At 44.5% G+C, this 14,791-nt stretch overlaps 1 protein-coding gene across 4 annotated transcripts in view; it reads right to left on the minus strand.

Annotated features, from left to right (window-relative positions):
- The window catches only part of OSER1 (oxidative stress responsive serine rich 1), a 94,018-nt gene that overhangs the window by 29,441 nt on the left and 49,786 nt on the right, over positions 1-14,791 (minus strand). For all 4 annotated transcript variants that reach the window (XM_069651316.1, XM_069651315.1, XM_069651314.1 and 1 more), the window contains 2 exons: positions 5,570-5,687; positions 4,154-4,255 (listed from right to left, as the gene is read on the minus strand). In XM_069651316.1, coding sequence (XP_069507417.1) covers positions 4,154-4,255; positions 5,570-5,646 — 179 coding nt within the window. In that variant the 5' untranslated portion in view covers positions 5,647-5,687. The remainder of the gene's footprint in view (positions 1-4,153; positions 4,256-5,569; positions 5,688-14,791) is intronic.

A 14,791-nucleotide genomic window follows, 5' to 3' on the forward strand; every position in this document is an offset into this window, starting at 1 on the left:
AGACATTATGCGGAGCTAACACTTAGTTAGGTGGGTAGTGGTCATGCAGGGAGGATGTTCCCTGTGGTAAGGTAATTTGATCTATCCACATAGATTTGAGAGTATCACAATGGCTAAAAAAAAAGCACAACACCTAGATTTGAGAATATCGCAATGTCTAAAATGCACAACACCTAGAATTGAGAGTAACACAATGGCTAAAATCACAGCACCTAGATTTGAGAATATCGCAATGTCTAAAATGCACAACACCTAGAATTGAGAGTAACACAATGGCTAAAAGCACAGCACCTAGAATTGAGAGTATCACAATGGCTAAAAGCACAGCATCTAAATTTGAGAGTAACACAATGTCTAAAATGCACAACACCTAGAATTGAGAGTATCATAGTGGCTAAAAGCACACCACCTAAATTTGAGTGTGTCACAATGGCTAAAGTACACGGCACCTAGGTTTGAAAGTATCACAATGGCTGAAAATGTGCAACACCTAGGATTGAAAGTATCGCAATGGCTGGGAGGCACAACACCTAGATTTTAGAGTGTCTTAATGGCTGAGAGGCATACCTGGTTGCAGAGTGACATAATTAAGGTTGCATGCATGGGCGGCAACTGGGAAGCCGGATTGGCCATACAGGTTTGAGAGAAATGCAAACATCACATTACAGTAGACTTGGTGGGCCGCGTGGCATAGTGGTGCATACAAAAAGGCATATATGTGGTGTAATACAATGCATACAGTACAATGGGTAGTTTCTTAATATACTGCATACCAATTGACTATAGTCCATCCAAGGTTATGGAGACAGAGCAGTACATATAAACAAATGGCTGTTGGCATACTTCAAGCACCGGGTAAAGTGTAGATAGTGACGGTGGCCGTACACAAATAGTCTGAGGCGGGGTCAGTATTGGTGGATTAGTTGCGCTGGAATATGGTGCAGAAGAGTACTTACAGAAGAGACCAGGCTGCTCAGCTCCTTGCTGCCCGACGCAGACAGCCGCAGACAGGCCCTCAGGCTCGCCCTTCGGCTGCCGCCTATCGGTGAGCTGCAGGGGCGGGTGATTGCAGGAGCAGCCAATCACTGGCTTCGGGTGCTCCTGGGCTTGTTGCTGGTGCCGGAGGGTCGACCTAGGCGGCGGCCATTGACCTGTGACTCTAAATTTCTAACATATGGCCTAATTTGCCCTAGTGGCAAATTCTATGTAGGCCAAACTATTCACACAATCAAAGAAAGACTAACAGAACATAAATCCAACATCCATAGCAACAGACTTTCCCAGTGGCCAGACTTCACAGAAATGCGATATTCCATTGCACAATTGAAGTATGTTGTATTAGAAACAATCAAACCCCACCTAGAGGAGGAGACGAACTCTGCATTAGCTAAAAGAAATTTTCTGGATTCACAAATTGGATGCAATGGCCCCTAACGGCCTAAATTAAGAATACTTGCTAACAGTATTTCTTTAAGTAAACATTACAAAATTTCTTAGTTCAGACATTTCCCTGCATAATATAAAATGGATGTCCTCAAAAGGTCCGAACACATCCCTGTAGTGTTACTGTAACACGCAATAATATGATCTACAAACTGACCCAGCAGGATAAACCACACTGATGCATGAAAATAGAAACTGCTTCATCTTAATTGATGTACCTTAGAGATAACCTCACTGAGATATATTATTTTACTGTTGCAACTCACTCAGAGATTTGCGTGTGACAGAACACATTTCTTTGATCAAATATAAACCTCATTGTATTTTTCGATACAGTAACTGTTTAATCAAACTGCATAGAAAACCAATGAATTATTCACTTATGTTGCTATTACTGTCAAAAGGTTTATAATGTCATAAATCTGTAGATTTACGGGCACCATACAATTATGATGACCATACCAATTGAAAGAATGCCTTTTAACTGACACATCTGAAAACTGGGGAGTGCTTCTTTGGCTAATACACTTTTGAGGCCTTGCAGCCATTTCTACAGCCAGCCAAAACACGCATGTGTTTACTAAGTTTGGCATCATTTAAACTAGGACGCATTGCACGCCACACAGTCAATTCCTGAGAGCTATACACACGGACAACCACTTTCTTCTAGATGGTCATCCAAATACTGAGCCATCTCAGCACCACCTCATATTAGAACCTAGGTTTGATACTTTCAGATGGTAATCAGAAATTGCCCGGAGGGACTCCAAATGTAAGACCATACAACGTTCAATTTAGCAGATATTGATCCAACTCCCTGCAGAAGGAGTTAGGCAATTTCTTTCCACAAAATGCTAAGATTTGGAGCATACGTTTTGAACCAATAGCAATTGCAACATAATCTGTATATTTTACAGATTGACGAGGAATGGGCTTCACACTTGATTACCAACACACATTCATTTGAAAGGGAATTCAATCATCAGTGACTACACTAGAAGAGTTAGTTTTAGGATTTCTATTCGGCTGATGGTCAACATAGTGAGGCTTGTAAATTTACTCTGCTTGTTTAACAGACCCTGTAACATGATATATTAGTATGAACACAAGATGAATTAATGGAACTGATCTATCTCAATCTTGTTGAACTCTTCTACACGTGTCACTTCCATTTAATCCATTTTTAGAGAACTATAAAGTACACAACATACAGAACAATTCACAGTTATCTGATACAAATCTTATATTTGCGTTGCAGATACTTGGGAGCGTGAAGAATCATCATTTGATTACAAAATGTATTTGCTCCTGATGAAGGGATATGTATTCCCAAAACTTTGAGCTTTGTGTTAGTTTTATTGAACGGTTATGCTTTTTATTTAAAGAAATGGTATATTGCATGGCCAGTTGACCAATTAACTCAAGTGACATTACAAGTGCTATTTAGAGAATCATACCATTTAAAGTCTATCATTACAAATCTTTGAACTTCAAACTGGTAATTACCAGTATAAAGGTTGTGCAGGGGACACAAGTGTCCGTCAATTGATGACACTTTAGCCTTTGCAATAAGAACTGCACTAGCCTGTGGAAAAAAGTGGGGAATTGGTTTTGATGAGTTGAGTGGTGCAATTACTAAAAAAAAAAAAAACAACTATCCATGAAAGTTCAGAGAAACTATGGTCTTGCAATGCATAGTATGGATAGGTTAAGCTCATTGTGGCATTTGAGGGCCCAGTAGACCTAGTAAGAAAATGTCTGTTATCCGCTCAGCAACACAAAGACGCATCATTCCATCTGAATGTTTTACCTCGGAGGGTGCGCGGATGAAGTAGCCATTTTAATTCCAAGATGTGTACATGTGGTTGCGGGAATGAGGAGGACTTAACTCACTTTTTATTTGCCCAAAACGGAGACGCCTAGGGTTCAAACACATTCATGCAAATATCAGGCATGTCTCAGATGCAATTAATTTAGTTCTTATGCGTATATTATTAATGGCTTCCGGAAGTATACTGTTGAAGCTTTTTAACGTAATATATTAAGCTCTTATTTTATTTACTGTTAATGGTAAAAACCGAAAAAGTGTTCATGTTTGGACTACCTCCACTTGTGAAAATGGTTTGTTTTTTTGTTGCACTTTTTCCACAGTTAAATGCAAGGGGGGGGGGCGGACCTGCACGCTCCCCCACCTACCATGGCTAAGTAATAACCCTACCCTACTTACCATTCATTTGTGCGCAAAAAATAAAGAAATCTGTGCGACCCCCCCCCCCCCCCCTTTCCCCCACCACTCCCCCCCTCCCCACACACACACACACACACACTTCGGCCTCGCTGCAACAGGATTCAACATTTTCAGCCTATCCCGGCTACAACCAGGTCCTCCAAGACTTTCAAAGAAGGTCAGCACCCATAAACATTTAGACTGCATACAATTATGGGAAGGTCTGCCTCGAGCAAGAAAGAGCACCATATAGACTGAAATATCGCTTGCAGGGATTTGATGGAGAACACTAAGGCCACTTATGGAGGATAAAGATATATAAATGCATAATGGCTATGCAACATAATGTTAGGTTCATATTTATATGCGAGCACACTTTCTACAATTAACCTAGGTTTCAAATTCCAAGAATATCCTACACCATTACATTTATGCAAAACTAACATAGGGGGCAATTCAACAGTACCACTTAACATTGCTTACCCATGCCAGTTCTCTTTGGAAGCACATATAACTTTAGCTTTTGCATCTTCTACATTTCTGATTGAAGTTCTATTTGTTCCTTCACAAAGAGAGACAGCCGACCTACAATAGCAATAAAAGTATTTTGAGTACATTTTCAGCAGTCAGATCATTCATAAACAAATAAAAATGCACATACATACTTCTATTGTTAGGGAAGGCATTTGGGTTACGTCTGGGTGTGTATTGGATCAGGGTCCAGGAGTGGCCGTTTGCCTCTGGGTTTTGCTTTTCGGCTATTTTGCCATTCAAGATCCAGTTATGTCAAACTAGAATCCCAACACTCAACTCATTTGGTTTTCAGCTGACTCCTTGGAGGTCCTTTAAATCACACGGGTGTAGCCCACTGACCCATTTGTTATTGCCTCTTGGGTGAGGTAAGAAGGCTGCCACATCCATTATGTGGCCCTTTGATTAAATGGGCTTTGAGTGGGAGGAGGTGGGGGGAAACTTATGCCTGCCAGGGCGTTTTATTCTGCCCCTGCCAGTCTACCAGTGACTGACCTCGCTCTTGTAGAGGGCCTGAACTTGCTAGACTATGCAGTAACTTGGGACTCCAGTGTCCACTGCCCCTTGGTGACTGCAAGGGTGGGATACTCAGCCAATTTCCACCCAAACAAGTTCTAATGGGCCGATTTGTCCAGTAGGCATTGCTTCTTTTACCCAGTGTTCCATTTGGCAGGACTATGTCCTTCCCTTGGTGATTTCCATGGATCCATTGTTATGAAGTCTGTTTGGTAGTAATAAAGCTGCCGCCAACTTATGCGCATTCTGAAGGTCCCCGTTTCCCTTTATCCCCCGAACACCCTTCCAACTCATGTTTTTACCCCCGCTCGTGCCACCCAATCCCCTCAACTGCTCTTTCACATCGCCTGTACCTTTTCCTATGCATGCCAGAGTCAAAAACGGATTACACTTTGGGCACTCTGCGAGGATGGATTTGATGAATCCGTTAGTAGTAAAATAGATTCCACTCCTTTGCGTCTTAAAAAAAACATTTAAATAAAATTTAAAAAAGGAAGGGTTTTCTATCGTTCCTGAAGGCTTTGTTTAAACTATTTGTTAGCATCTTTGGGGAGGTATTCTTTATCCAGTGTACCCTGCACAAAATATATGGAAGGGTGAAATGTTACCATTTACCCCGCCCATTAACAAATCGTGTTCATCAGCAATCTCCTTCACTTTACTAACTTTTTGGAAATAAAGCCACCTTGGAGGCCAGAAAGACAAAATATTCTTGTGTGCACATCAAGATCTAACATCACTTAAGCATCGTTTAATCAAAACGTGCACACATAGGATACATAACTGATGTACATTATGTACCTGTAATTTTCAATCGTGCAGAAATGCTATAAACAAGCACCACATTCTTACCTTTCAGCATCAACACGCAGCTTTTTAAACGCAGTCTGTAGATTTTCCTCTTCCCCGTCCTTCGCTTCTGGCTCCATATTTGTGCTCTTCAACCACAATCCGCAGTTGTTAAAGAAATCTAAAATGAACCATGAAAACATTAGGTTCAACAACGTACAAGAAAAAACATCAAACACTGCGTTCAGGCCATGTACTCACAGGCCTACATTGTTACTATTGTTAATCTTCTACTCCATGAAGGGAGCCGTTAATGGAGATCATTCGGAAACGTCGAGGCACAAGAACGTCTTCTGTATTACTCGTTCCCTTCCCGCATTGAAGCACTTACTTGTGTATTAGCGCTTTACAAACACATATCTGAAGGCTTCCTCTATTTAAAGCAACAGGTTCCATGTGGTGGCCTCCCATATACTCCACAGCACGCAGAAGCCTTAACAGTGCAAATGCTTTTTTTAATTATACTTTAATACGTGTATTCTACGGTGTGCCTGGGTCTGAATTTAATTTTATTTTGATTTTTACACATCGGTCTCCGTTATTATTCTGACTTCACGATTTACATTGGTATTTAATCTCTAAACCCCCTCGTACGCTTCTCAGATTTGAAAAGTTTCTCCCCAAGTGACCCCAGAAAGGCCTCCAATTAGCATATCTGAAAAGTGAGCTTCACCCACTGAGGCCCATTTTGAACGAACCTAAAGCGGGATGGCTGAAAACTAATGCAATTATTTTATCCCCACTCCAAAAACACCCTTGTATGTATGCAAAAATTCATATCCCCTGTACTTCTTAGCAGACATACACATCTTACCTTCACTGAGCTCTACACTGTGCCACCAAAGTCCCGTTGTGTCTCCATTATTAAAATAGCAACTAAGAGTTTGCCAACTTTATAGAAATAGGCTTGCTGAATCTGGTCCCTACCCACCTCTGATCTCACGTCTTCTAACGTGCCGATTACATCATTGTGCTTAGTGTCTACCTCATGTGGGGTGCACCTTCCTGTTTGCCACTCGTTTACTCTGCCCTCGATTCAGGTGCGTCAGGCAAACATTTCTCTAAAGTGTTCATTATGCACATGATTCAGAAAGCATCTGCAGCAGGAAGTATCTGAATAGGTTGCATTCCTAAGAGGTGTCGGGGAAATTAAGCAACATTAAAACGTGACCAGGGTTTTATTACACCAACGTGTGTCAGAATTGTGACGATAGCAAATTACAGAGGGTTAAGCATCATAATACGAACCATACACAATAGTGATGAGATGTGAAGGAAGAATGCCTTTAGAGCAGGCCTACTAGACCCAAAATAAGAGGCTAGAGTGTGACACTCAGCTTGAGCCACAGGCAACCCTCACAAGCCCCCTCTATGCTCTTTGATGAACTTGATAAGTGCCATAATACCTAGCCAAAACAAACGTATCCAGCAGCTCACCCACCAAGTACCATCTTCCTTGACCAACACCCAGATAATCCTAGGACGATGCCTACTCGATTGGGCCATCAGGAAGACTTTTATCCAAGATGGCCCCCGCCCTGAAGAGTTTAGACTTTTTTTTTTTTAGTATTACTAGTCAAACCGTTCTCACGACAGGAGTTTAAAACTACCTCCATCTGACGGTGCAGCTCCACTGGTGTAAGAGAAAGCAAGACTGCATCACCTGCAAACATTCTAATTGGCATCTTGTCACCGGCCAGGGTGGGAGCATCTGTCATACACAGACAAGGGAGAGGGCCAAGGCACAGTCCTGGTGCACCCCCCCCCCCCACCGGAAGTATCTGAATAGGTTGCATTCTTAAGAGGTTTCGGCGAAATTAAGCAACATTAAAACGTGATCAGGGTATCATTTATTACACCGTGTGTCAGAATTGTAACGATAGCAAATTAAAAGGAGGCAAACAGAGTTAAGCATGATAATAAGAACCATACACAATAGTGATGAGATGTGAAGGAAGAATGCCTGTAGAGCAGGCCTACTAGACCCAAAATAAGAGGCTAGAGCTTGACACTCAGCTTGAGCCACACTCACCATTTCGCAGCTTATTGTTAACACGGTCCCAACCAAAACATACTTCCTTTGTAATGTTGTGGGAAAATACTGTGCGCCCATCTCTTTGAAGCCACCCCCTGCACCCGGTCCGCCCCCACATTTCACCATGAGCCCCCCCCTGCCCCATCTCCATTCCCACTGAAGGAGATGTTGCTCTGGAGAAACCCCCCGCCCCCCAATGGATCACAGCACCATTGTCTGTATACAGGGAATTAATGGCGCTGAGTAACCCAGCTCCTCCAGGATGAACCACAATCTTGCCCTCACTGTATCAAAGGCATTTCTAAGGTCTACAATGATTGAGTAGACAGGCATCTTCCTCAGCAAAGCATATTCATCATGAACCAAACAAGTCACAAACACTGAGCCGATTTCCCCTTTGAAAACCAGCATGCAGGTTGCTCGGTATTTTACTCTCGTTGATCCAATTCTCAAGTTGCATCAAAATTGCCTTGCAAAATTCTTCCCTCCAGTATCAAGCAGGGAAATAGTCGGAAGATCCATATCCCCTTCTTGAAGATGGGTATAATACGAGGCATAAAATAAGAAGTGTTGCATTGCAATTTGCTGTGCTATTCTGTAGGTTGGCTAATTAAATTTGACACTTGTGTAGCAAAACTAGCTATTTAAAGTTGCCCTGTTCAATGGAAACACAGCTCACCCTGTATTCCTCTTGCCCGCAGGGCTCCCACCCACTCTTCTCTGTTCACTGCAAGTTCAAAGGGGCTAATGGAAAGAGTGCAGGAGTATTCATCTCATCCACTCTTTGTGCCAAAGGCCTGTGTGGGAGTGCTAAGCAAGAGGTATTTTTTTCAAATAATTGCAAACCAGAAATCAGGATGTTAATTAAGCCAATTATATTCTGTCTGGCAAAGGTAAGTATGTGTTGACTTTAAAGACAGTCCTGAAATTCCATTCCTAAAAAAGTTATAATGCATCATTACATTATTGCTACAGTAAAGAAACTGCATTGTCTCCATGCCTTACAGTAACATTTAGGTTAGTGTATCTAAATCTCACAGTGTCAACTTAATTTTGTTGGGAAGATGCATCACACCGAGTGAACACTTTTGAAAATGTACATGATCACACAGCCAAATACTTTTGATGGCAAAACCAGTTCAGTTACTCGCTGGTTGCAGGTTGCATACATCTGTGCAACTGGTTCTCAACCCACGAGCTGATCCCATACTCCTTGACATTCTCTCATCACCTTGTTGCTTTATTCCAGCTACCCAGAGTGTGAGACGGCTGCAAACAATATTAAACAGTTTGCCCAGTTCTCTGCCTGCTTCGTCACCCACTCTGCTTGCCTCTTACCTTCTTTCCTCTTGCATAATGAATACACAAAGCTAATAAGTTTACACAAAGTAGTGGCCAATAGTTCCATCCAGTCTGTACATCTACTGCAATACCATACACTGTAGGTAGCCTACAGAGCTCGCTTTGCTCGGATGATTGCATTAAATATTAGAACCTTCGAGAGAGAGTGGGGCAGACTGTTTCTAGAGCCTTTATATCTATGCATGCATTTACATTCATGCAGGTAACATTTCATATTTTACAGACTCGAACAGGGTTTGCAAAATCTACTCGCACATTAGATTTTATGGAGGGCCAGTACCATTTGCAGGGGTGTTTGAAACTTAAAACATTGACTGTGTTTAAATATCACTGAATGGCTGGCCTCTGGGTAGCAGCAGTGTGCCAAACAAAGTTGATTTGTGGTGACCATTTGCCATTTTACAGACAGGGCATTCACATTTGATGTCATCCGTTTCCATGTGTCAAGTGCATTTCTCTTAGGTCAAGGAGGTAAACTAAGTTACTTTCACTGCAGGTCCACCGGGATTTGAAAGAATTTCTAAGGCTTGGCTCATCTCACTAATGCATTACTTCAGCGGTACACAGAAATGCAGTATGGATGCTCATTCTATGTCCTGGTTACAAATGCCTTCTGACAAAAATATCAGTGCAACACTGCTAATCAAATGGCTTGGTTTGCTCAAAGAACTTTTTAAATTAGCAAACCCTGCTAATCAATTTTGGAAACTAATTTACGCCTTGCGATAACAGCCTGTCTGGGAGGCCGGGGCCCATCACAGAGCGGCATTAAAAAGCCTTTCAAATACGGGACCCATATTGCCAGTTCGCCCACATAAAAATCAACCAGGGCTGCATCCAGGCCAGGGGCTCCCCCCACCCCCCTTCTGCCTTGGAAGCGCAAACCTAACTTACTACTCAGATAAATTCAGTTGAACATAGAGCATTTGCTTTCAATTATTGGATCGCGAGGTTGCATGTGCAATAAAAGAACCAAATGCACTAAATTAACAAAAATGTAGTCAGACTGGAGCGATTTGCTGCATGAAAGATTGCATTGGTGTGCGGGTCACACTGGAACCGGCCATTACAGGCCCTCAGACTATCAGTAGACATTCCACTTGCCCAGCCCTTTTATACTTTCTCCTCAGAGGGATGGTCACTAGCTCTCCTATGCCCAAAGTTCCATCCTCGTCATCTAAGATCTTAGCCATGATTTCTAGAGGCTCAAACTGAAGATTAAAATCTCCCATATCTGTGATCTTTAGCAAATCAAGGTGTTAACATCAACATGATCACAAGTGTGGTTCTCTCCCACATTGCCCCCTCCCCCCCAACCACCCTTCCGGACCCACTGTTTGGCCTCATGGTTATGGAAAAAAACAACCTGGAATCATCCAAGCAAGTAACATGGAGTTCCAAGAAGTTCCTCGGTCCAGTCTCAACTAGACAGATTTCCTTATAAATTGATGTGGAGACACAAAAAAAAAAAAAAAAAAAAGTAATCCCTGTTGGGTCTTCCACCATTACTCCAGGCTGCTGAGCGTACACATGATGAGACTGTGCAAGTGGCGAGTTGATACAGCTCAGGTCTCCTAGAATCAGATCATGTGTAAGAATGCAACATTTACGCATGAAGTGTACCTGTTCCGCGTCATCTAGCTGCCTAGTCAGACTTGCTACATTCCAAGAAACTACCCGCACCTCCTTCCTTGGTGAAACTCCCTCCAAATACTTGAGCCACCTGAAACTGTACCATAGTGGTCACCAAATTGGAAGGATCCAACCGTTGAGGGGACACGGGTACCTTCAGTCAATTCTCCCCCCCGCCCCCCAAAACTCAACTATGTACAGGTATGACAGAGGTAAACAGCACAAGATCAACAGTGCTAGGTGGGAAAGCCCTAGTTGGAACTCTTGCCAGTGCTGGTGCCAATAATGATGTTGGAGCTAAAGACAAAGACCCTCCTTGCAATACAGCAGTTTTATTGCCTGCAGGGACGGTAGTTCAATCCACCTGGGGGTTAGTGCTTGCGACTTTAAAATTAAATGTACACAAAATCCCTCCATCATGATGGTTGATCCCAGCCGATCCCTGAGAAGAGACAACATAGCACGGGGGGGTTGTCATCTAACCCCAGAAAGCAAATGCGTCCCACAAGGGCATAGCTCATGGGGCCATTCCTTTTTAGCCATGGGCCATCTCCTCTTTACCCACGGGAGTCTTCTGGGTAGATGGGGATGAAAAAAGAAATCGTCATTTCCAAGTCGGGGAAGGGAGGTGGTGGGGGTACATGAGACCGCTGTTCCACAACCAACAGCCCACCCTGAAGTAAATCAGTTGCTTCAATTATCCCTTCCAGGGAATATAAAAGCTGGGGGGGAAGAAGATACCTACATCAGCAAGAGCCAGCAAGGAGGCTTTGGGGCATATTTGGCCTTCATAAGCTAGTTTCTTCATGTCCTCAAGGTAGAACATCGGCTTTGCCTACAAATCACACCTGCCATAATGAGAACTCCCCAGCATACGCTTAGGATGAACCCAACGTTATAAGCTCATCTTCATGGACAGTAGTACAGTTGGAAGTGTGCTTGACCACTTTTCTTTTACTCTTATCCATCTGAGAAAGTATAGATTTTACTTTTTGGGGGGGGGGGGTACATTTTGAAAAGCGTAAAGGGTCCCGGGTAGGTTCTATATCATGCAAGAGATGTTCCGTCATGGATCATAGCATTAACTTATCGATATGGGCTATGAGCACCAATCCTTTCCAAGCCGGTGCATTGGGAGGAGATTTGTTGCCTTCCGTTTTGAAATATTTTAACTACTATGCAAGGGAAGGCACTGCAACTTTTTACAGAACTAACACCAAACACCAACCCTCCCCCTCCCCCTCCCACCGCACGCCCTTAACCCTGCTGAACAGCCTCACTAAGCAAAACTGTTAAAGTGTTAAAGCCAACAAAATGGCCAGGTTCCCAGGTTGAGGCACGCCAGACAGCGCAAGGGGCAGTCTGCGTCCATCTGACCCCGCTAACACCCATCTCTCCTGCAGCTGTGGCCATTGTACACCCAAGTCAGAGCCAATTATTCCAAATAAGACCGTCCAATCCAAGGCAATGCGAGGGCAAAACCATCTTGAAGAACCTCCGGGCATATGAGGTTGGAATGGAGCTTTTACAATATGATTTTGTGGGCTGCCCGTGAATATGAGCTTTTAGGTTTATGCAGAGCGCATGCAGAAGTATATGCAGTAGCCCAGCACAAAGACACGATAGTCTGCCTCTGCACAGCCAGCAAATTGATCCACAACAGATACATACACTCCCCAAAGTTAGTAGGAACACTGTCCCTTGGTCAGCCTGTGGCTCACGCCACCAGCTGGTCCTTAGCAAGTGCTGCAGATGGAATTTAAATATGTGCAGGCATGGTAGAAGACAGTAATTTCAGAACATTGTATGTCCTTGGAGGAAATTGGTGACGCCAACAGGTGGCCTTACTATAGGAACAGGGACTCCCGGTTTCTTCTCAGGGTGTAAATAAAACGTTATGCACGAACGGGCCGCAACAAGTCTGCTTGTATGAGAATTTCCAATATAAAATTCTATTTAAATACAATGCTAGATGAAACGTAGTATACCATCGTCAAGGAGCCTGCAAACAGTGCAACGCAAATAGGCAGGGAGCCGCATGACTTCACACTTTGCTCGTTGCCTCCTCAATCCGCCTCCTCCAATTGGCCCTATGGGTCCAACGATCCATGGTTCTGTCAGTTTCTATTGCTTTTAGTACTGAAATTAATGTACAGCTGTGTGTTGACTCTCCTGCCGGAGGGCTACAAGATCTTCTCCAAGGCCTAAAAGGTATGGGGGTGGCGAGTGGCCGGGTTCTTCCCCGAATGGGTCCCTGCTTTTAACATACCCACTCAGACCTACTCTTCATCCGAATGTAGAGTCTGCAGGCTTAGTGTCTCTCTCCAATCCTCTGGCTGACTCTTGCCACCATCTACAGGACCCATTGTTCGGTCTCCCTCTTCCTTTTAGAGTGGTTTGTTCTCTTCTGGCCTAGACCTCCAAGCTTCGCCTCCTCCGAGACTTCCATTTTCACCTCAACTCTCCTTATGCAGCCTCCGACTCATTCCGCATCCTCAGGGACTCTTTCCCTCACCATTCTTCCTTCCGGTTCAAAGCATTTAGCCCGACACACCTTGGATGCTCTCATCACAGCAGACCTCCCCATCTTCAACCCTCTAACTAAACCAGTCTCCTGGTCTGACCATGCACTCCAGTCTTCTCACCTGCATCTCTTGGGTCCCTCAGCCAAGCCTCTGCCCGCACGGCCAGTGTCCTCCGACATTCGACCAATGAAGTGTCAGTGCTGCCTTTGTCGCCACTTTCATTCCCCCTCCCACTCCTGCCACTGACAGCCGTTGCTAACCTTCACCTCTCCATCTCAAATATTGTTGCCCCCATCATGAGGATCCGCGGGAAGACTGCCCCCAAGCGCAATACCTCGAATGGCTCCGACCTAGCCTCACAAGTGCAGAGCTGCTGAGCAGCAGCCTTCGAGCACATCCTCTGACAGACTGGCCTGCCACCTGCTCCAAAGGAAATACAGACTTGCCATCCACTTGAAGAAGGTGGCCTATATCAAAGCCTGCATATGTGGGGCCAACATGGCTGAACTGTTCAAAACCTTTAAGTAACTTGCCAATTCTACTGTAATCCACACTTCTCTGCCGTCCCTGACCCTCTCCCTCACCCCCCCGCCCCTTTTCCACTTTCTCGTCCATAGCACCAGATAAGGTCTCTAGACAAGGCCTCTCTATGAAAATCTCCTTCAAACAGGTACTCCTCCGGAACAAGCAAGCACAACATTGCTTCCCTGGCTCCACACATTGTCGGCACTCATTTGCGACTGGCTCCTCCCCCTCCCCCCCCCCCCCAAAGCAGTCTCCTCAAATAGCCTTCTGCTAACTACTCCTGTCGCAATTTCTACAGCCCTAGCTCCATTACACCCTTCCTGGGCAAACTCTTGGAAAAGCTGATTCTCCCAGCTGGTCCACCACACTGAACCAGTCAGTTGTCCCCATGACCACTAGTTTGGCTTCAGAGCAGCCAGAAGCCTGGAAATTGGGTAATAAAAAAGGGGCGGGGATGTCCCCCGCATTGCCCCGCTCACTATAATTCATGGTATAGTGAGCGGGGGTTGCGCGGGACACCCCCGCAGCCTACCGTTTAAAAAAACGGAAGAAAAGGACCCTGTGGCGCCGGTTCCCTATCACGGAAGTGAAAGGGACCTGGCGCTGCAGGAACCCAGCATGAAGATGAAGGTAAGTGGCGTTTGTTTAGGTTGGGGGTGGGTGTGTTGTGTGTGAGTATGTATGTGTGTTTGCATGAGAAAGGTGCCAACTTTCGGTAGTATGCACCTTTCTCATGCGAAAATTCCAGCCGCGGTAAATTCAACCACGGTCGGATCACTGCAAATCTGGAAATTGCACTCTTGAACACCAGTTGCAGCTTGCTTTCAAATCCCGATTTCAACTCTCTAGTCTCATCCTTCTTGAACTTTCCTCTGCCTTTGGCACCGTCAATCATGACACTTCAGCACGGATACCCTTGACCTCATGGACCTGGCAGTTTGACATCCTTTCTCTCAGACTGACCATCCCAGGTTCAACTGGGCCCTTTTCTCTCCATCACACTCCACCTGCGGTGCCCCTCACGGCTCCATCCTCTCGCCATGGTTCTTCAATTTCTACCAAGCCCCTCTGGCCCATTTGATCTCCGCCTTCTCTACTCAGTGTTATGCGGATGACACAGCTCACCTTCAAGCTTCCCTCCACTGC

This window comes from Ambystoma mexicanum, chromosome 3p, assembly GCF_040938575.1.
Source record: "Ambystoma mexicanum isolate Mex_15411 chromosome 3p, UKY_AmexF1_1, whole genome shotgun sequence".
NCBI classification, from domain to species: Eukaryota; Metazoa; Chordata; class Amphibia; order Caudata; family Ambystomatidae; genus Ambystoma; species Ambystoma mexicanum.